General features: G+C 35.1%; 1 protein-coding gene across 7 annotated transcripts in view; it reads left to right on the forward strand.

Annotated features, from left to right (window-relative positions):
- FAM210A (family with sequence similarity 210 member A) overlaps window positions 1–23,231 on the forward strand; it is a 33,382-nt gene extending 10,151 nt beyond the window's left edge. For 2 of the 7 annotated variants that reach the window (XM_072604166.1, XM_072604169.1), the window contains 5 exons: window positions 1,052–1,113; window positions 1,229–1,374; window positions 12,019–12,504; window positions 18,742–18,853; window positions 22,115–23,231. In XM_072604166.1, coding sequence (XP_072460267.1) covers window positions 12,059–12,504; window positions 18,742–18,853; window positions 22,115–22,348 — 792 coding nt within the window. In that variant the 5' untranslated portion in view covers window positions 1,052–1,113; window positions 1,229–1,374; window positions 12,019–12,058 and the 3' untranslated portion in view covers window positions 22,349–23,231. Of the gene's footprint in view, window positions 1–1,051; window positions 1,375–4,705; window positions 4,849–12,018; window positions 12,505–18,741; window positions 18,854–22,114 lie in introns of all 7 variants that reach the window. The other 5 variants (XM_072604164.1, XM_072604163.1, XM_072604170.1 and 2 more) reach the window with 3 other exon arrangements.
- Window positions 23,232–23,635: the final 404 nt, after the last annotated feature.

Raw genomic sequence — 23,635 nt, forward strand, 5'->3', positions numbered from 1 at the left:
TGAGGCTCTGATGCTGGAGGAGGGCTGAGTGTAGAAGCTATGTGCAAAATAGATATATTGCTGAAGGGCCCCTGATGCCATCCCCTATCGTACCACCTTAGAAACAGAGCTGCTTCCTAGGTCTTTTCCTCCATTTTCCCCATGGCTCTAATTGAGTGGTGCTTCTGCTTTTTTTCAATTTTAGGATTACTAGCCTAGGAAAAGTAGAGCCTTTACAGCACTTTTTTCACCTTTACAATAAGGTAGGGAAAAATATTTTGAATCATAGAATTGTTGAAACTGAAAGTTGGAGGGCCCCTCAGAAATTATCTTGTCCAACATGAATTCTCTACAACATCTCCAATAATAAGTCAATGCCTCTACTTGAACATTTACAGTGATAGGGGAGTCACACTACTTTATAAGATAATCCTTTTCATCTTTAGACAGCTCTATACGGTTAGGAAGTTCTTCTGTTAAGTTGAAATACCCATCTCCCTATAAATTTCAATTAGTCCTAATTCTGGCCTCAGACACCTAGTTGATCCAGCTAGTTTTTCTGGTTCCTTCACCAGATAGTCAAAAAGCCTTTATTTAATATGTACTTGGTACTGTGCTAGATGCAGTTCATAAACTGAACTGCCCCTTTCCTTAAGGAGTTTAAATTTTATTGGGAGAATAAAATTTACATATACAGGTATATACATAATAAATCCAAGGTATGGGAGTAGGGTACTGTTAGTTTAAAGGAGGATCTTTACCCTGCCCTTTGAACCGAATAAGGTTACTTGAAGTTTACTAAATTGAAGGTAATAAATAGTCTCTGTGGAAATGTTCCTGTGTGGTGTTTACTAAGACTGATTTGCCTTTTCTTGACCCAAAGCAATGGATCCTCACACTTTTCCCGTCATGAACTCTTAATGTCATGGTCCACTTACTTATCCTGCCTACTCCTAATGCTACCACAGACAAAACATCTTATGTGGCTTTTGCCTAGGCAAATAATAACCACATTCCTATCTCTCTAAATGACAGAAATATTAATTTTTCTGCTCTTTGTTTTGTTTTGCAGTAGACCACCAGTAATCTGCTGATTGTACTGTGAGAACCACTGACCTAGTGCAGTACCCATGGGTATGGGAACTTAGTAAATTTTAATGGATGATGATGCAAATTTTAACCCATGATCACTTATTTAGAACCAGAAGGGATCTTAGAAGTCATCTAGTCCAACCTCCTCATTTTATAGATGAGGAAAATGAGGCCCAGAGAGGTGGAGTTACTTTACTACCTGTTGACCTTGGGCAAGTGACAGAACCAGGATTTGAACGCAGGCTGTCTAACTCGAAATCCAGCACTCTTTCCACTGTGCCACGTCTGATTCTTTGGAAAGAGGTAAAGATCTAAGTATTTTGTGTGAAAGGAATTTGCTAGTAAAGTTGAAGAATGATCATTATCCCTTTCTCCTTGGTTACATTTAGGAATGTTTGTAAAGCTGCAGTTCCACAGGAATTCACAAGGGGGCATAGGTTAACCTTTTAATTTATAGAGATGTTTGGCTCAAATCTGCTGTTATAAACCTCCTTCCCACCCCATATGTGTGTATGCATGTATGTATATGTTACATGCATGTGTATACAAAGGAGGCGAATTAGTAGCCTGTAATAAAAATTAAATGGAATATATTTAATTCATTTGATTGGAAGAAAACAGTAATGCAGGAATGCCACAAATGTTTGCTTGCTTTTTTTCCCCTAAATATCAAATTAAATTTGATTTAGTGTATTGATAAAGGTATGGTTAGAATGAGTATGTAAATGCCTTTTAAGATGACCAATTTCTTGAATTAGAATTTTCAGTTTTCCTAAAAGTGAGGCAGTTAAACACATGGAAAGAGTTTCTTTTTTTAATGTATCTATTTTGATAAGGTAATCTATGTACCAAATTTTAGGTACTGATTAATATTTAAGTCATCTAAGAGCACAGAATGTTCTTTCAAATAAATATTAGTTTATTGTAGGGTTAAAATCAAAAGTTTAAAAAATTAAATCAAAATCCAATGCTTTATTAAAATGGTATTGGTAAGGAAAATTTACATAATGCTAGCTCAGATTTACATGTTGAAAATAAACTTCATGTACTAGTGACTTAAGTTTATTATATACAGGCCAGAACAGACTTTGAACAATTCTTGCTCTTGTTTTGTTATTGTTCATCACCTCAACAACAGGTACTAAGAGTCAATCTGTAACTGCTGAAGAAGAGAACTGACCCCTAATAATAATTTCTCTGTTGTATAAACTTGAATTTATTTGAAGGTTTTACCAAGGGTTTGCCCCTGGAGCATCAGCACATGATTGCTGTTGAGACTTGAAGAATGTATTTCTAGTTAAGTAACTGGTAGCTGTAACGTAAGGACTTTGAGAAACTTTTGAAGGGCTAATCTAGCTTTTAACAGCATTGTTCTTTCTTCAGGTATTAGAAGACTTTATTTCTTTGGATTAATTTAGAATAAGTTTAGAAACCATTTGAAAATTGGAAAAGCAAGAATTTTTTTTTTTCATTTGTTGGAATAAAGTTTCCACACAAAGTCCTACTCTGAATCCTCCAGACTAGGATATTTTAAAGGCAACATTGCACACCTTCCTGCAAAATTATCATTAATAAATAATAGTAAACAATATATAACTTTAAAGTTTGCAAAGTGCTTTAGATACATTGTCTAATTTGAACTCTACAACAACCCTGTGAAGCAGAGAAAGCAGGAGATACCCATATTTGGGGAACAAAGAAACGGAGACCCATAGAGGTTAAATGAGTAGCCTTTGGCCACATACTAGTTAAGTATCAGAGGCAGAATTTGAACTCAGGCCCTCCTTATTCCAAGGTTTTCAGTCCTAGGTATCCCTGTTCTGCTTTTGCAGTAATGGTGACAAAGTGGCAAGAGTAGTAAGTATCAAACAGTTTTTCTTTAGCTTTTGTCACTTGAAATGTGAGATCCTTGTCTAATAACCTATCAATAATCATACTACTAGAAGTGACTGATATTAAGATGTCTCAATAAATAAACTTGAAAACTGAAGGAAATTGCTGGTAAGTGGAAGGATGTCTCACAAGCTTTTAGGGGTAAATAAAGGAATTAGAGAGTTGTTTTATTTGTACATTAAAAGGCAACCAAAAAAATAAAAACAACATTTCCTGTGATACCTGGTTATCTCATATCACCGTGTTCAGGATAAGCATTTGCAAAAAGACTACTTTGAAGATTATTTTAGCTTATGAACTTTTTTCTTTATGAGAAAGCTTTTAAAGAAATCCTAATCCTAATTAAATCAATATATATTTTAATACTGGGTGGCTTCAGTATAAAGGGAGGATAGTGAAAATTATGTTGGAAAACATGGTTCATGAATGAGAAATGCATGAAGCCAAGAAGTTCAGAAGGGAAAACAGATAAACACAAGTTTTTGGTACTAGTGTTTTAAAGTTAATATGTACTTTTAAAAATTATACAGTAGTTCCCAGGATTTTTTTCCCTAGTCTTTAGTAATTAAAATGTTCATTTTTTTTAATTCAAAAAAAAAGTGATATTATATAAATCCTTCCAGATCTTTTCCGTTTTTCTTTCATTTGTTTTCTTTGCCTTTTCTCACTTGAATGCTCCTGTCATGGTCTGGCTTGATTGGGTGACTTGCTCTGTTTTCTCTAAACTTGTTTTGCCTTCTGTAGCTTCTTGATGGGTGTATAAGGTGATAATAATAATAATTGCCCACCATCCTCTTCAAGATTTTTATAAGTTATTCTAAACTAGTATTAGCCTTTTTTTGTCAGTGTTGATTTTGCACTTCTTTAAGAAATGTTGGTAGTATGTCAATATATCTTCTTTTAGCTATTTCCCTTTTTTGTTGGCAGCAGTTTAAATTAGCAATGCCTCAATTTGGACAGCATGTCGTCTTATTTGTATCCTTCTAATTTGGTGTTGACTTTGATATTTAACATGTCATTGGTCTGACCATACCAATTGAATTTGGAATTATTTGACCAATTGTTTCCAATCTGTTAAAATGTCTTCTTGAAAAAAGTATTTGTGACCCACAGGCATGAGGCTTCTGTATACTCTAAATAGCCTTTGTCTTCTATTTATTTTTTTAGAACCATGTTTTAAAACAGTATTTTTTCACCATTCTGTCCTGTGCCCATCTTTGCGTTGAAGTCATGCAGTAAAGTAATAAAATAAATGTTGATATAATTAGAAATATTTTATTGAATTCTTGATGGAATTTCTTTACTTTATCTTCTGCAGCCCACATTGGTGCATAAAGCTACAGTCATCCTATGTAGTGGACTTTTGTAAATGATTACTATGATAACTGCTATATGAAATAAATTGTCCCTGGAAATGCTGCATACTGCCTTTGGATGCATAATAAAATAACCTCTTTGCCATCCTCACATTTGCTCACAATTTTCTTTGATTTTCTGATTTCATATTAGCAAGAATATCAAGATAGATATGATTCAGTTTCTCTTGTAGTATAGTCATCTGTTGGATGCTGGACAGGAATTTTACATTTAGAATACCAACTGCCAAGTAAATGTTTACAAATAGCCTAACAACTGTGTGATTCTTTAGCACCTTCTGCCCCCTTTTCTTCAATTGCTAACTTTACTGTAAAAATGCACTACATAGGACCAAGGACTTCTTTTTATTTTTTTGTTTCATAAGTTGCCATGCCTGAAGAATTCATCACTAAGTGACCAGCTTACTGATGACAGTCTCTCTATACTTAAGTGGCTTGACCTCAGAAAGGAGACAGCTGTTACTGGGACCTCTCAAAATCTCTTAAGATCATATCAAACAAAAATTAGGTACTTTTTATAGAAAAAAATCTTACTACATTCAGATTTTAATGCTTTATATAAAATTTACTTTATTATACTGTTTATGATTTCTTCTATAACTTAGTGCTTTCTTGTATTTTAATCCCACTATTGTACTGACTAGGACAGTCATATCTTCAATAAGTTGAGCTACCTGATGCAAAGGTTATGAAATAAATAGTTGAAAAACACCTTTTTTTCAATGTGTTGGACAATTTTGAAATCATAGTCTTATGTTATCTCAGTTGTACCTTGAAGGACTTAACTAAGTCATTAGTTAACTTAGTCTAACTAAGGAAATTGGAATTGCCTTACCTTCTCTTCAACTTGATCTTTTTCAACAGACCTATAATCTTTTGGGAAATTTCTCATTCCCCTACTTTCACACCTGTGATCTTTCTCTCCTGTCTCAGAATACAGTACCCCTCCTCCTTTCCCCAGCTTACTCCCTCACCTTTGTTTTTCATTCTTTCTGTTACTTTTCTCTTCTAGATACTAGTTTTACTGATGATGCCTTGTGTTTCTCTTTCATAATTTCTTCCTTTCTACTGGCTTCTCTTCCTACAAACATGTTTTTAGATATTCTCCAGCCTAAAAAAATTAACTTTAAAGGGAAATATTCTACATTTGCTTTTTTACCACCAGTTCACAAAATCATAGAATTGGAGAATTATAAGGGACCTTGGGATCTAGTCTTAACTTGTACACTTAGATAGCTGTCCATTCTTTCTTTAAAGATCCTCAAGGAGGGGGAACCTACTACCTCTACAGGAAGCCCATTCCACTTTTAGATAGCTCCGATCATTAGAAAAATTTTCCTGACATCAGACCTAAATTGACCTTTTTTACAACTTTCCATTGCTCCTGGTTCTGAGTTCAAACAGAACAGATCTAATCCTTAACTCTACATGACAACCCTTCAGATATTTGAAGGCAGTTATCTTGTCTTACCCTCATCTTCTCCATACTAAACGTGCCCAGTTCCTTCAACTGAACTTCATATGTTATGGACTTGAGACCCTTAACCATTCTGATTCTGCTCTTCTAACTGCTCTCCAGCTTATCAGCAACCTACTAAACTGAACATAATATTCCAGATGAAGTCTTCCAAGGACAGAGTACAGTATGACTGTCACCTTCTTAAACTTGGAAACTGTCTTTCTCAATATGTCTCACATTGTTTTTTTGCCTACCACACTATACTGCTGACTCATTGAGCTGGCAATTCTAAAACCCCCAGATCATTTTGAGAACTGCTGTCCAATCCATACTTCCCCCATTTATACTTTTGAAGGTGATGTTTTTATACCCAAATGCAAATCTTAATTTTTATCCACAATGACTTTATCCTTATTAGATTCAACCCAGTGTTCCAACCTATTGAGATCCTTTTGCATCTCGATCCTGTTATCCTCTGTATTAGCTATGCTTTTCAACTTAGTGCTCATCAGATCTATAGACTTGACGAGCATAATTTCTGTGCTTTCATTCTAGTCATTCCACTAGAAACCAGCTACTTTGACACCAAACCATTAGCAGTTTCTTTTTGAGCCTAATCAGTTCTGAATCCATCTGACTGCACTATCATCTAATCTATATCTCTCCACCTTCTCCAAGAGAATAATGAGATATTTTATAAAAAGTCTGGGTAAATTACATCCCTAGCATTCCTCTCACCTACTAATTTAGTAATTCTGTGAGAAAAGGAAGTTAAGTTAGTCTGGCATGACCTATTGAGATCCATGATGTCAGTGCTTTCCCTTTTAGGTTTTCACCAACTAGATATTATATATTCATATATAGTGCATTTCATACACATACACACAGAGTAGATATTATATATTTATTCTACAATCTTCCCAGGTATTGAAGTTCAGCTACTGAGCATCCAGCTTGCAGATTCTGTTCTTTCCTGTTTTTTTTTACAATTAGGACACTTGCCCTTTTCCAGTTTTGTGGTACCTCTCCCAGCTTCCCTGATCTTTCCAATATTATTAACAATAGTTCAGCAATCACATCTACCAATTCTCTCCAGAATGTAAAGTTCATCTGGGTCAGGTAACTTAAATTCATTAAGGATAGCTAGGTGTTCACTTCACCATGACCTTATCTTGGATATCAACTCCCTGTTAATCATTTTTGTGCTGTCATATCCAGTGTGAAATTTATTCTTCTTTGTCGAGAAAAGAAAAACAAAATTAGAATTAAGTATCCTTGTGGCCTCAAAGAACTGGCAGCTGTGATAGCTGAGCCTACTCATTGCGACATTGGAAAAATCAGGGAAGATGAGAGAGGTACCACAAAAGGGAATAGAACAGAGTCTGCAAACTAGAGAGACTGGGAGAACACTAACAGTTGGGAGGTTTTCCAGAAGATCTGACAGCTGAGATAAATATTGAAGGAAAGCAAGGATCCTGAATGTGAAAGGTGAGAGAAATCATCAGTTCCAGGCATTGTACATGGCATAAGAATGCATGGAGACAGAAATTGATAATATGCATTTTGGAGAACAGTAATTCAATTTGACTCTAACATAGGGGAATAAATGAAAAATGCTAGAGAAGTAGATTGTATTCAGGTTGTGAAGAGTCTAAATGACAGGAGTTTGTCAGTAGAGAGTCACCAAAGCGTTTTGAGAAAGGGGGGTGACATGGTCAAAACTGAACTTATTATTTAGCAGTCCTATGAGTGCTACATGAGCAAGGGTACCCTTCTAGCAAGGAGAACAGTTAAGAAGCTATTAGCATAAGTTAAGGAGATAAGTAGAGCTGGCCTGATTTAAGATAGTGACCCTGAATGTGGAGGGAAGGGGACAGATATAGGAGATATTATGCTGGTAGAATTGGTAGGATTTTGCAGTTAATTGAATTAAGACAAGGGGTTGGGAGATGGTCAGAGATTGTGAACTTGGCTAACTGAGTAAGCAGTACCCTTAGTACAGATAAGAAAAATTAGAAAGGAGCTGAATATGAGATCATGAATTTAGTATTTGGCTTGTTGAGTTTGGGAAAGGTGTACTAGTATTACACATTAACAGTGTGCCAATGGTGGTAGAAAGGCATTGGAGGCCAGTACTTCATTAAACTAAGCTGTCATCCAAGTACTAAGTAAGTTTGAATAACCTCATTGCTAAATTGTCTACCAGGTATTTTATTTTTCAGCCATAGCAACTCCAACATAGAAGGTTTATAAGTTCTCTGGAAAACTGATGAAATTGCAGATTGTTGAAGTATCAGTTGAAAGAGCAAGGAATTTTTATAGGTAAAAATAAAATCTTAGGTCAAAGAAGAAATAATCCAGGGAAAAGGGAGATATAAACCCTTAGCTTCATTTCCCACTTCTTTTTCTCTTAACTCTTACCTCCTTTCATCTCCTCTGGCAGGTTGCCCCTATAAGCATCTCCTCTTTCTGTAATCTTTAGCCTTCCTTTGTCCACTTTGCCTACAAACATATCAGGTATTATGCATCCTTTTAAGAAAAATTACTTGAGCCTACAATCTCCTGAAGCTAACTATGTCTCTCCTCATTTTCTCAGATAAAACCCTAGAAAAAGCAGACTACATTTTCCTCGACTTTCTTCAGTTTCTTGTAATTTGGTTTCCGACTTTTGTTTTTTGCAAAATTACATTACTCTCTTAATTACCAAATCTAATGGTCATTTTTCAGTCCCTTGTATTCTTGATCTCTGTAGTATCTGCAGCTGTTGACCATTCTTCCCTCTTGGATACTCTTTGTTTTCTTGATACTCTTCTCTTATTTCTGAACACTTTCTCATTCTTTGCTAGACAGTCATTGTGCTGTGCTCCCTTACTCTTTCAAAGAGTTTAACTGAGAAGAAAAAAGAGATACATCTAAGACCACAGGTGGTTACACAATACATAGGATCAAGTGCAGGTTTTTAGAGGATCCCAGAGACGCAAGTGTGTTTGTAGGCAACAGAAATATCCAGAAGATAAAAAGAAATTTAAGATAGGAGAATGGGGGAAATTCAGTGGAGAACTTGAGAGTAGATGAGATTAAGAAGAGTTTGCCTTGGCTACAGAGCTACCTCTTTAAAAAGATTCCCTTGCTGTAAGGAGGGTACAGTGAGGTAATGTGCTTGTAATAGATCATATTCATAAGGTAGCATGATTTTCTATATTTATGTTCAGCAGCATTTAAGTGAGAGTGGAGGAGGTATTTGGTGCCAATACCAGCCACTAGTCATCTCCCCCAATAGAATATAAGCTCCTCAAGGGTAGGGATTATTTAGTTTTTGTAGTTGTATGTGTTAGAGACACACTTGACACAAATAAGGTATCAAGGAAAATTTATTGCAGCAGAGTTCAGAGTAATTGAACACCTTTGGCCAAAAGCAGGCTCAGCTCCCGCTTAGGAAGAAAGAGCACTGGATACAGAAACGAGATGAGCTATGTACCGTTAGTTCAAGACAGATTCCCCACCCCACCCCCCCATCAGGAGACAGATTGGTCTGTTCTCCTTTAGGTCACTATCTTCTCTACATGCCCATTATATAAGCACTCTTGGTGTGATTCCCTCCTCCCAACATGCTTTAACATAGGACCTGTGAACAGAAAATGGAGGGATAATTTTATGCAGAGTGTGTCTCTTTATGTGTATGAAGTTCATTAAGCAAGTGTAGTGAAGAAAAGCTTTCTCCAGGTTATTCTAGGTCACTTTTCCTGACTGGTTCAGGTCAGTTTCAGACCTGGACCTTCTTATCAAAAATTTTATGACTTTCTGAAGACCATTGTCTCTCTTCTGATTGGTTGAGTCCATCTTCAGTCTGCTGGCTTTTTTCAGTCTAACTTATTCTCAGTGACTTCATCAACTAATAACTTCTGTGGAAACTTAGCTTTTTGTTGTTTCTCATGTATATGCGAGGTACCTGGTATGTAGTAGGTCCCCAATAAATATCCACTGATAGATTTTCTTGCTATCTCTTGCGGCTTGAATTTGTAGAAGCTTAGTGAACTAGGATTATGCTTAAAGAAATGGCTTTTCTCTTCTTATAAGAACAAGGGAACCCATTCATTATTATAATTTGTTATTTCTATTCCTTTGAGCTTTGATTGTGATTCTAAAGCTCTGGAATTTGACAGCGTTAACTGTCTAAGCAAGGCATCCTCACCTCAGACAGACTCTTTTCTTCTCATTAATGATTTTCTCCAAATCTTATGTGCAGAAACTTGCAAGGTGAGAAAAATAAGCAACTTGTGTTCAACATTGATCGTTTGTCTAGTGGACAGGGGTGTTTTATATATGTGCATTTTATAGGTGTATGTATGTGTGTGCGTGTTTGTATCCACATGTAGTAGTATTTTAGATATCTGGAGATGTGTCTTTTCAGTGGCTTCAGCCCTCTGCCCCTGAATACAACCCAAAATGAAGATAAGGTTTTTTTGTTCTTTTAAAGATTTCTAAACTCCAAAAAGTTTCTTCACTTGTGATGCTTTTTATTCATTAGACACTCCACTTTGAACATTGTAATATAAAATTCTTTAGCATGCTCAGTTAGCTACAGCTACAGCATGTTAAAAATATTTAACTACAGAAGTAGAGGGGCCAGATATCAGAAGGATGTACAAGAGCAGCACAAAAGACAGCCTGGTCTTGAGAGAGAAGAGCCTGAAAATCAGATACAACTTAATGGAAAGAGTGATAGATTTGGAATAAGGAATAAACCTGAGTTCAGGTCCCATCACTTAAAGATTTACTAGGTGTGTGACCATGGGGAAGTTACTTAATGTCTCTGATCTTTAGTTTCCTCATCAATGAAATAAGGCTAATAGCCAAAATTCAAATGAGAGCAGTGTACCAAGATTATAAGCTTCTGTAGAACAGTAATCTCTTACAGAAGATAAACTCCTTCAGGTCAGGTATTGTTTTGTTATTGTCTGTATCCCCACCACCTAACTTACTTACTCATAGAAGAATAAGTATTTCAATTAGATTGATATATCAGAAGTTCTTTGTAAACCTTAAAAAATACGGCAAATATTTATGGCATAGTATTATGATAAATATTCATAATGTCCTTGAATAATTCAGGAAAGGTTAATTATTCAAAAGCCTGTTTTACCAGAAAAGTGAAAAATATGTTTGAAATTCCCACTCAAAAAGTTAAAAGTTTTAGATGCTGAGTGAAGTGAGCAGAAGAACCAGGAGAACATTATGCACAGTAACAGCTACAGTGTGGGAGGACTGATTTTGATAGACTTAGCCCTTCACAGCAATGAAAGGACCTAAAACATTCCCAAAGCACTCATGATGCAAAATGCCATCCACATCCAGAGAAAGAACTGTGGAGTCAGAACACATAATGAAGCAATTTTCTTTTTTGTTATGTTTCATTGCGTTTTGTTTTTCTCATGGTTTCTTCCATTTATTTTAATTATTCTATGCAACATGAGTGGTGTGTAAATGTATTTAATAGGAATGTATGTGTAGATACCATATAAGATTGCATGCCATCTTGAGGGAGGAGGTGAAAATTTAAAACTTATGGAAGTGATTATCGAAAACTGAAAACAAATTAATAAATGGGGGGGGGGGGTGCAGAGTTAGTTTTAGTATTTAAAGGTGGGGAGGAGAACTTTCTCTTGACCATCCAACATTGTTGATAGCTATGTATTATATTCTCTCTTCTTTTTTTTGGACCTGTCTTCTAATATACTCTTACAGATATATAAATGCATAAAACCTCAGGGTTCTCCTTTAATATGACCTTTTAAAGATGAAAGGAGAATGGTAAATATATACTACTGTTAATCTTTAGAACAGTGTGTGTGTGGGGGGGGGGGGGTTCATAGTACCCTAGAAAGAGATGAACATTTTGTTTATCAGACATGCAGACATAGATGGAATCATATGAAACATAATCCATTTAATAACTTCAGGGTTTTTTTTTCCCCATGAAGACTTCTGGCATAGTTTATTTTATTGTGTTTAGATTATTAAGTAAATAGCTATATAGAATGACGTTTTCCATTCATAGCAGATCTTAGTACTTGAAAACCTTAATGTTAGCTTTAGAAGAATTGGAAGAAATGTTCTTTTATCTTCTAGTACCTGATTGCTAAATTTACTTTAAAATTATACCATGTAAGGTGTGCAATCCAGCTTTCTTATTTTTGTGTGTCTCTGTTTTTGGTCTAGTCTCTGTAGGAACTGAAATCAACAACCACCATTCATCAAAATGCAGTGGAATTTAATACGGACTATGTCTCAATTGGCAAATAGAACATGTTTGGTCTCACATGGGTCTGGTTCCATTGGGCACTCTCAAAGCATAAAAGGCTTACATAAAGTTTGGCCCAAGATTGTTTTTGTGCAAGGTCCTCAAAACCATTGGCTACATGTATCTTCTGCACAGCATATCTCAAAGGAAAAGAAGCCAGTAGATGTTTCTCAACATAAACAACAAAAAGAAGAAGCTTCATCAGAAAGGGTTATATCATCTAGTGGCACAGCCCAAGGAATTCATGCTGAGAAAAAGGAAGATCTGGATCCATTACAAGATAAATCTATTAGTCTGTATCAGCGATTTAAGAAAACTTTTAGACAGTATGGAAAAGTTATGATTCCAGTACACATAGTGACTTCTGGTCTTTGGTTTGGAACATTTTATTATGCAGCCTTAAAGTAAGTTATTCTTTAAGACCTTTATTATATCTGACTGTTGGCCTACCTTTTTCATTATTTGTGATAATCTTAAGTTTTGTTTTTAACATGATCTGTGGCCTGCTTTAAAATATCTTATTCTCAGTCTGGTAGTATACAGAAACTTTATGCATCTTGTAATAAGCACAGTATTCAGAGTATTGCAGAAATAATTGAAGTAGCATGGTACATTGGAAAGCCTTCTATTCTTGGAGGCTCTAGTTCAAATCCTTCCTTTGACATTTACAAATTACGTGACTTTTTCTGAGTCTAATCTATAAAATGGAGATTTCATCCCAAAAGTGAAAACCATCCACCACTTTGGAAGGTAGTGGGTTCCTTCATGTTGTAATTCTTCAGGTGAAGACCAAATAGACACTCATACAATGTATAATAGTCGAGATTCCTTTTTAGGTATGGATTAGTTTAAATGGATACTAAAGTCCTTTCTATTTCTAAAATTCTTGAATAATGGTCCTTTTAGCATCTGACTCAGAAGACTCTCCTGAGAATTAAATGAGATGGTTTATGTTAAAGTGATTTGCAACCCTTAAATTGCTAAATAAATGTCAGTAATAGTAAAAAAAAATAACAATTTTCAGGAATACAAAGACACGTTGCTATAAAAATCAGTTCTTTGTTTCTTAGAATTATAGTATTTTAGAAGTAGATAGGACATTACACCTCATTTAATCCAAATCCCTCCTTTTATAAATAAGGAAACTAAGGCCTATAAAATTTCTGAGTTCAGGTTAGTGACAGCAACAGGATTAGAGCCCAGGTCTACTTATTCCCAACATATTGTTCTTTCCAATAGGCAGTGTGAATACTGCATGAATGTAAAAAACACAAACACGCACACAGCAAAAACATTTCTTGTTTGAAATACCCAAAATTTTAGCAAGACTTTAATTTTTTACGTATTTGTTAAAGTTTGCCTAATGTCTACAGCAGAACAGCAATAGCAAATTAATGTTTTGTCCCTTATGTTACACATTTTGTTACACTGGTAATTGCTTAAATAAGCTATTTTGCCTCAATCAAAAATTGAAAGTTTTTAGTGAGCTTTGGCTTCCTGGCCTTGTGAAAATCAACCATCCTTGTTAAGTACTCTCTAATTCTCATTTACTAATGCTTTTACTTTAACATTGTTATAAATACTATTGTAAAAGAAAACTTACAACACGCATATGCCAGTTTCTCATCTTATCCTCAAACATCACCATTCTGCTGCTTTATCTGCTTTGGACATACCTGTTATGTCTTTTTTCTGATATGTATGCTTTTTTCTGTGATAGATAAGCTAGACTATTTTTTTAATATATTAATTTTATTTATTTTTAGTGTTCTACAATCACTACCATATAACTTAGATTTTTTTTCCCCCTGCCTACCTCCCACATCCCCCCTCCCTCCCTGAGATAGCATACAGTTCTATATAGGATCTACACATACATTCCTGTTACATACATTTTCACTATAATCATGCTGTGTAGATGAACTAAAATGAATGGAAGAAATCATATAGCAAACCAAAACATAATATACACACAAAAAAAATGATCTGCTACATTCTGTGATTGAATTCCATAGTTCAAAAATGTGGAAGATATTTTTGCCTTAGAAAACCATTGGGAATTTTTTTTTAAGTCCTTGCATTGCTGTGAAGTTCCAAGAAGCTAGATTGTTTATTAAGTGCTTCCTATGTGCTAGGCTCAAGGGTAGGGAACAGGCCACATGTGGTCTTGAGGCTGCAGGTTCCCCCATCCCTGCAAGCTAGGCACTGTGTCAAGTGTTAGGGATACTAATGCAAGCAAGCAAGGCAGTATCTACTCTTAAGGCATTTATGTTCAAATGGGAGAAGACAGTTCATAGAAGGACACAAAGATGGAGTGACCTATGAGGAAAGGCAGGCCCCAGGGTAGAGGTTTCCCAGAGTAGCAGCAGCACCACCATCAAAGGAAGGTAGGAGAAAAGGAGATAATCTCTGGAAAGAGTAGAGGCAGGATTATGGTAAAGCATGACTGAGGTCACTTGTAAAATGGTGTTCCCAGGAAAAGACTCACCAATGAAAAAAATGAGGCCCATGAACAGAGGTCATCATCTAGTCTTTTTCAGTGGACCAACAAAACAGCCAGAACTTTTTAATGAAAGATAGTATGTTTTCAGTGCTGGGTTACATACCCAGCTGTAGTTAACTACATAAAAGATTTAGGTTCTAGGCTAATTCTGCAATATTCAGGTGTTGCTGAGCTGGAGTTTTTACATGTGAATTTGACTAGTTGGAAAGAAAAATTTCCGTATTATCATAGGACTACTCCTACACAGGAAGATGAATTGGATGTATACATACAGAATAACTAGCATACCAGCCACAGAGAGTTAGAGGTGTAATTGTTAATGTTGATTTCCTCATCTGCACAATAAGTAGGTTGGATTAGATGACCTCTAAGGCTCCTTCTAGCTCTGCCATCAGTGATCCTAAGATCCCTATAGCTATGACCTTTTCATTTTTTTGTTTTCATATCTTTTTATTGTGTATTTTTTCAATTAAATAATTCCTACTATCTTCTAGAGAATGCTACCTTTCTTTATATTTTTTGTTCATACTATACTATTTTAGTTTAACCTGAAGAGTATTTCTCCCTACAATTTTGATGTTGCCTGTTTAAATAGTAAAAGAAAAGAAACAATGGGACTTTGATATCAGACTGCATTATTAAACTTGTTAGATAGCATTATCTTCCCTTTTTGTATGAGCATAGTGTTCTAAATTTAGCACAAATCTCCTTGTCATACTTTGTGGATTAACCATATTTTCCAGTATATCTAATAGGAACAGGAAGAGGTTTTTGTCTTCCATAGTCTTTGCTTTTACTGCATTCCTTTATGGAGCTCCTTACCATGGAGTTAGTCTCCTTAGCGTTAGGAGATGAGTGCATTTTCTAGTAAATAAATGAAACATCCTTATGTAGCCACTCCAGGTATTTTGTTTGTATCTCATTTTCTTATAGCTTGCCTTTAGCTTCTTTAGGAACATTTCTCTTGTGACTAAGTACAGATGCCCAAAGGCATATAATCTAGTCAACTCAGTGTAATTAAGATAGTTATTGTGATGCTACACAACACCATTATGTATAATGTGTAAATCTCTCCCTTCTTCCTTTTCTGTTAACTGATCCTGAAATCTGGCTGTCTCAGGGATGAAAGGTGGCAAAATTTGTCCCCCTTTCTTGCTATCCTGCCTTGTCTCTTTGCTATTCATAAAGATGGGAGCTGGTTCTGCAATTATGCCAAACTAAAATAGCAATTAAATTCTGCCAGGCCAGTTCTGGTACATTGCCATATCGTTGAACTTTAATAGATTATCTTTATTTCCCAAGGCAGTCTTTTTTTAAATGATTAAAGTATATAAGCTTTTGCTTAACATTAGTTCTGCAACTCATAATCCTGAAAATTGCTTTGTTCTCAAGCTAACAGCCAGTATGTAAGAAATTTCAGGAAATGGTGGCATGCATGAATGAAAGAAAAAGCACTTTAAAGAAAAAAGCAATGTATCTTTTCATGTGAAAATAATAATTGTAGTAAAATTGCAGTTGATTTGATTAAATCAACTTTAAACTTAAACAAACTTTGAGTCCCATCTAGAGGGAGGCTATCTGTAATTAATTTAGTCCTATACTGTTTTGGTTGAACCTGAAAATATTTCTCCACGGACTTTGTATATTCCATATTTAAATAGGAAATGAAAGGAAGCAATAGGCCCTTGATACCAGACTACATTATTGAACTAGTGTTCTAGTTACTCCAACCAATTGACCTTATCCAGGTAATGTCAGCAAAAGGTAAAGTAAAAGTTTGTCAAATTTATGTAGAACCCATTTTTAAAAAGCTCAAAATTCATAACATTTTACATGTTCAGGATTTTCTTTTGCTTTTTAAAAAATAAAGTGAGTTTTCATTTCAGTCATTTGTAGAAAATGGAGACCAGATATTGGCGTCTCTAGTTTATAGTTGTAGAAGCAGTAATAATGGTTGTATGAATCAGAATGTATCCATTAAGAGTGGCAGATCTTCATGGAGAAGATGCAGGTTTCTTAGTCTTTGCTATAATTTTACATAGCTCTAGATAATATAAGTGGAAAAAAAAAACTGAATCAATTATGTTAGACAATATGATTATCTGACTTTATATAGACAGATTGATCCAAAGTTTTCACTTCTGCCTACATATTTTGGTGTGATGTAGATACAGCCTAAGTACATGACTTTATGTGTTACAAAATCATGATGCCTTTCTGGGGAAATAAATGAAACCCTATGTAATTTTATTAGTATTGTTAAATTGAACTAACACTTGTTGTTCGGTCATGTCCAACTATGCGTGATGATATGGACTTTTTTTGTCCTTGGGGTTTTCTTGGCAAAAATGCAGAAATGGTTTGCATTTCCCTCTCTGGTATGTCCCCATTTTACAGATGAGGAACTGAGACAAATAGGGGTTAAGTGACTTGTCTGGGGTCACACACCAGTAAATGACTGAGACTGAATTGAACTCAGGTCTTCCTGATTCCAGGCCCATTGCTCTATTCACTGTACCACCTAACTGCCCCCTTCCTTTCTTAGCCTCTCTTCCTGACTCCAGGCCTAGTGCTCCATCTACTGCTCCACCTAGCTGTTCTTTAGAATTACTGGGTCTGGCTATTGGTTCTCTAGGAACAGTTGAATCTCATCATGTTAATGCTGGTATTAAAAGATAATGTTACTTTATGGACTCACCTTGTTATTTCCTCCTTTTGTTGTATGTAATTCAATCAGTCAATAATAATAAATGCATTAAGTGCCTGCTCTGCCAGATACTAGGTAATTATAGAACTATACTATATCCAGACCTGTAGTAATAAGTCACAAATTGGACTAGTTAACTTAAGGCTCACTCCAGCTTTAAGATTTTATTATTCCAGGAGAGTTTAATCATAATTGGAGGCAGAAAAGAGCATTTGTGAGTGGTTAAGATGATTATTTCAAACAGCCTTTCTAGTAGTATGTTATCATTAATGATTACAGATTTTTGATAAATGTTTAGTCATTTACATATGATATTAGGGAGGCATTAAACAGTGATATTATAGAAATTAAAAATTCATGCTGGGAAAAATCACAGAAAAGGACTTAAGTTACGAGGCATGCATATATAACCAAATAATTTAGGCCTGAAATTCAGTGTTCTTTTTTTTCTGCTTTGTTAAAATCATGAATATTTGTCTCTAGTTTCCATATGTTTTTTGCACCAGTGTTAAACTACCAATACGAAACTAAAACAGAACAGAGTTTAGAGTAAGAGTACCTAGGAATAATATTTTTCTTTTTTAAAAGAGTTAACTGTATAGATTGTTTGGTTACATGTAGGCTAATTATGTTAGACTGAGGTTCTTACCAAACTGTAGAATGGCAATATATTCTTTGATATTAGGATATAAAATGGCATTTGCATTTTCAGTGTATCTTTGTTTTAAGAGAGCCAACTTAATGTAGTGAATTCAGGACTAGAAAACCTGACTTTTAGGTCCCACCTCTGTTATCTGTCAGATACCAAACTCACAAACCCAGATTAAAGTGTAATTGGGAAATGTTTGACAAAACAAATAAAAATATAATATATCATAGATAATGTTAATTTGTGGTTTTCTAAGTCAGGTTAGTATACAGTTCAGTGCTATATACTATCTTATATACTGTTTATATCTTAAAGGTAAAAACTAGAAATAATGAATTTTGAATTAAAATAATCACTCCCTGCCAGTGAAACCAAAGAGATTGCTGATTTCTTCCCATTTGCTTTCCTCACTTTAGAAAAAAAGAGGATATTTAGTTCCTTAATAGTCATTAGAAGACCATGCTGCTAATTTCTCCCCAGTAGACCTGCTTAAGTAATTAGGGAAACATGTAACATGGTGAACATAAAGGTAGCTTAATCAGTTTTATTTTTTTACAGCATAAACACATTTATTGGTTTTAAATATTCCTACTTGTGAAATATTTAACAGCATTCTGCCACAGGAACAACTTACTTTTTGTCAGATGAAAGAACTTTATAAGTTCTGGTCAATTTAAAAAAATAAAACAGAACAGATGAATTATATTATTAGAGTTTTCATAAAACCTTTCAAGAATATTGGAATTTGTAAGTGTGTAACTTGCTCTCTTTTTCTTTATTAGAGGAGTGAATGTTATTCCTTTTCTGGAACACATTGGGTTACCAGACAGCATAGTGGACATTTTGAAAAATTCTCAAAGTGGAAATGCACTAACTGCATATGCCTTGTTTAAGGTGGGTATTTTAACAAGCACATTGAATCCTAGATCTAACTGATAAACATAGTTCTATATAAGTTTCTTTGTTGAGCTGAAACAGTGTTATATTTCTAAAATTTAAAGTTCTTTTTTATCTCATTAAATGTTAACATATAGTTTTAAAATAAAAGGCTAGGTACCACAAGTAAGATAACCAGATACAACTTGACAAATTTCTGTATGTTCCACCATTTTTGTGGATGTTTCCACAATAGTCTTGGTTTTGATACTCATACTAACCTCTAGGCTTTACTAAGAAGTCTACATTATGCTTTGTGTGTGCGTTCATCCTTCGTTGCCAAAGACGACCATGCCATCAGAGAAATAGTGACATGACTTGCACTTGATTTTGTTTTGAGTGAGGGAGGGCTGTACAGGTCACCAGCCTCACTTCTCCTCCAGAACCATCTGAATCCAGTGACCAGATATTCATCAGGATGACTGGAGATGACCCAGGATGAGGCAGTTAGGGTTAAGTGACTTGCCCAAGGTCACACAGCTAGTGAGTGTCAAGTGTCTGAGGTGACATTTGAACTCAGGTCCTCCTGACTCTTGCACTAGTGCTCTATCCACTGCACCACCTAGCTGCCCCTTATGCTTTGTGGATGGATTGCATAGACAGCATCTTATTTTTATCTTTTAAATATGTTTTTATTGATATATTTTGCTCTTACATCATCTGTATTTCCACAGTAAACCACCTCCCCCAATTAAACTAACTGTAAAAGAATTACCAAAGTGGGTGGAGGAAAGCCACCTAGTCTGGATGGATTTACTTTAAAAGAACAATTACACTTGACACTCACTAGCTGTGTGACCTTGGGCAAGTCACTTAACCCCAACTGCCTCATCCTGGGTCATCTCCGGTCATCCTGAGGAATGTCTGGTCACTGGATTCAGATGGCTCTGGAGGAGAAGTGAGACTGGTGACCTGCACAGCCCTCCCTCACTGAAAACAAAGCCAAGTGCAAGTCATGTCATCATTTCTCTGATGGCGTGGTCTTCTTCGGCAACAAGACGAATACACACGTTATGTTTCGTAAATCGAAGAACCGAAGAGAATTTCATATAAAATTATGAATATTACAGTTTTTTTTAATGTACGTATGTTAAGTTTAATGTATAAGTACAGTACTTGTCTGTCTTCATGTATACTTCCTCTTGTTCTCTTCTATGTTTTTGTAAGGGTTTGGTCTTTTTGTATTTTTTTTTTTATTTTCTTTGCTTTCCATTTTTGCTATCAGTATCACTAACTACCCACTGAATCCGCCATGACTGTACTCAAAATGAAAGCCCTCCCTCTTGCAAATAAGCATGGTTAACTAAGATAAATCCATATATTAGCTGTTTTTGAAAATATGTCTTATGCAGCATTTCTGGTTCATCAACTCTCTGCCAAGAGCCAGGAAGCTTGCTTCATGGTTAGATTTAAGGGGTACTATAATCATATTTATCATATTTCGTAATTGTTTTCCTTTACATTACTGTAGTCATTGTAAATATAGTTCTCACTCTGCATTAATTCATACAAATCTTCCCAGTTGTCTCTGAATCTGTTCCTTTTGTTATTTCTTATGGGACAGTCATAATCCATCATATTCAAATATGTTATTTGCTCAGCTATTCACAGTTGATGGGTAACCACTTGTTTCCAGCTTTTGCTATAGTAAATCGTAAGTATATTTGTACATATAGGTCCTTCCTGTATACCTCTCTGAGATAGATGCTTGGTAGTGGTATTGCTGACATATGTAATTGAGTGACATGGATATAGTTCTAAATTGTTTTCTAGAATTGTTGGATCAATTCATAACTTCACCAGCAATGCATTTGTGTTGACTTTCCTACCATAACATCTCCAACAATTGACATGCCCTTTTTCTGCCCTCTGATAACTCATGATTTTTACCAGTTTTTCTCTGTAACTCTTACTGTAAAAGACAGGAGCGTAATTAGGATGACAATTTTTATTTTGCTTCTTTCTGAGAAATGATCTAAAGTTACAACTTTTGTACTAAGGGAGAAACCTAGTTTTCATTGTCCTGTGACTTGGGAAGATAATAAGAAAAGAAATATGCATGTAGTTCTAGATGTAGATGAAAGGAATGAGCAATACCTTAAAAACAAATAAAATTCTGTACAAATAAACATTCACCCAATAGTCTGCCTCTAGTTCTTTGGTTCTAGCCCTTGGTATTTGGGTTTGGTTTGATTTTTTTAGGGGGGCAGAGGTTCCTTGCAGAGTCAAATGTAATTTCATTTGAATTTTTAGTTGTTAGCAGATTTGCATTATTTTAAGGCATCTAAGTTTCTTAGGTGTTTGGGGCTGGTTAAGAAATACCTACACAGATTTTTATTGCTAATGGAGTTGTATTATTTTCTGCTTTTTTTTATCAGTGGAAGTGAGGCGGGGAGGCTCTTCCAAGGTTTATGCTGATTTTTAAAGTACTCTATAAAATTTATCCTTTTCATGTGATTTGTTTACCACCACATTCCAAACACCAAAACATTTTAAAGGAGTGCATAGCGTTTGTTAGAGCTAGAAGAGACATGAAGCCTATGCTTTCATTGTTATATAATTTCCGGTGGTAAAATTCTGTCTGTAGTTTATAATCTTAGGAGACTGTTGCCTGGGGACTTGTCTTGAGTCAGCCAGTATGTGTCAGAGAGAGGGAGTTAAACTCAGGTCTGTCCAAGTCCTGGACTAGGTTTCTATCTGTTCTATCACTGTAAAATTATTGCTATGTAATACACAAAATTTATTTTAGGAAACTAAAAGGTTTATTAGATGCACAAAAATTTGATTGAAGACTAGGAATGTGTGTAGTGTTCATATGGAATATGCACATGTAGCTTACTCATGGCAATTCTAAATGATAGTGGCATTGTTTAATTATATAAAAGAAGAGACGTGTTTAATGGAATTTGGAGTCTAGAAAAATCTGAATTGGAAGACTCCCTCAGACCTTACTGATTCTGTGACTTTGGGCAAGGTCATTCACTTCTGTGAGCCTCAGTTCCCTCATCTGCAAAAATTCCTGCATTAATTCCTGTAATAGCTAACTCAAAGTGGAAAAGCTCAAATGAGAAAATGTATGCAAAGTGCTTTGTTAAACCTTAAAGTAGTACATTTATTCTAGTGATTTCTTCATTGACACACTTTATATTTGTAATCTGACTTTTTTGCAGCATGCAGTTGCCTTCACTAATCTATCCTATATTTACTCCTTCTTTTAAGATTGCAACACCTGCCAGATACACTGTGACTTTGGGAGGAACATCTATTACTCTCAAGTATCTTCGTAGCCATGGCTACATGTCAACGCCACCTCCAGTTAAAGAGTACTTCCAGGACAGAATGGAGGAAACAAAGGAGCTTATTACAGAAAAAATGGAAGAAACAAAAGATAGACTCACAGAAAAACTACACGAAACCAAAGAAAAAGTTTCATTTAAGAAAAAAGTGGAGTAGAGAATCTTGTGTGCCAAGCCACAGAAAAGTCATGCACTTTAAAAATGTCGGGAAACTGTGGACAAAGACACATTTTCCTAATTATATCTTTGGTTGGCAGTCTTGAAATACTAGTACTCCAAGGGTTAAAGAACTCAGAAAATCTTTTTAAAGTTAAATGTCACTAGAAAATCAGTGTTTCATGAAAAAAAATGAACCCAGTGTAATAATTTCATACCAGCAGCAGCATAAGGTAATGGTTGTTGTTTTATGTCATGATGATTTTTCAGGTATCTTTCTTGCTCATTTTACTGCCTGCTGTAATGATAACAGACTAAGCAGTTAACTACTTGTGTAAAAAATTTTTCTCATGAAAAGGATGGTTCTTTTGGGATCATGATCTTCATGTAATCCATCAGTTACACTTTTAACCATAATCAGTTCTCAACATGGAGAGCTCTTAGGACCATTGTTGCTAGTGGGTAAGTGTATATTTTAATTGTCTCTCAAAATCTCAGAAGTCTTTTACTATTAAAAAGAAAAAATAACAAAACAAGGCTGTCCTAATAACCATCTACCAGTTAAAATTTTAATTTTATATGAAGTTGAATTAAAATTGAGACTGTATATGTGATAAAAGTGAGATGTACTGATTATATATAAATGACTAAACAAATTGACATTTTAAAAATAGTTTTGCCTAAAATCTGTGTGTCAAATTTTTCAAAGTAAGTACATGTGTCTATAGTTCCTTTTTAGAGATTTAACTTGGTTGCTGTCACCTAGGGCATAAAATTTTCCTTTAAATTCATTTTTGTCTTCATCAACTAACTTCTCAGTAAAAATGAAAATAATTTCACTTGCTGGTAAGCTTGCTACTGAAATTATATACTGATAAATTGTGCCTCATGTTTGTGATTCTTCGTTGAGTAAGTTAGAAGAGTGGAGAAAGTGACTTTAGAATCAGTGGGCACCCTTACACACATTGATTAAAACTTGTTCTATTTTAGCATGCAAATGCTTCTGCTATCCCTATTAAGATACAGTGTTAATGTTCATTTTCTTATTAAGTAAATTCAATAATCATAGCTTGCCCCTTTTAGGGAGAAATTTCTGAGTGGAACATTATACTTGAAATTTTCTTCAAAGGATTGTGCCATTCGTGTTGTCTTCAGTGGCAGTGACTGGAGGAGAAGTCAGCCATTATGAATTATTTGTCATGGTGGGTGTGGGTATGCCTCCTTTGCACAGTTAATAATTGGCTTCAGTTCTGTGTATTTTTTAAATTGATTTTTGGAGAAGGATGTT

The sequence above is a fragment of the Notamacropus eugenii genome, chromosome 4 (assembly GCF_028372415.1).
Source record: "Notamacropus eugenii isolate mMacEug1 chromosome 4, mMacEug1.pri_v2, whole genome shotgun sequence".
Taxonomy (NCBI): Eukaryota; Metazoa; Chordata; class Mammalia; order Diprotodontia; family Macropodidae; genus Notamacropus; species Notamacropus eugenii.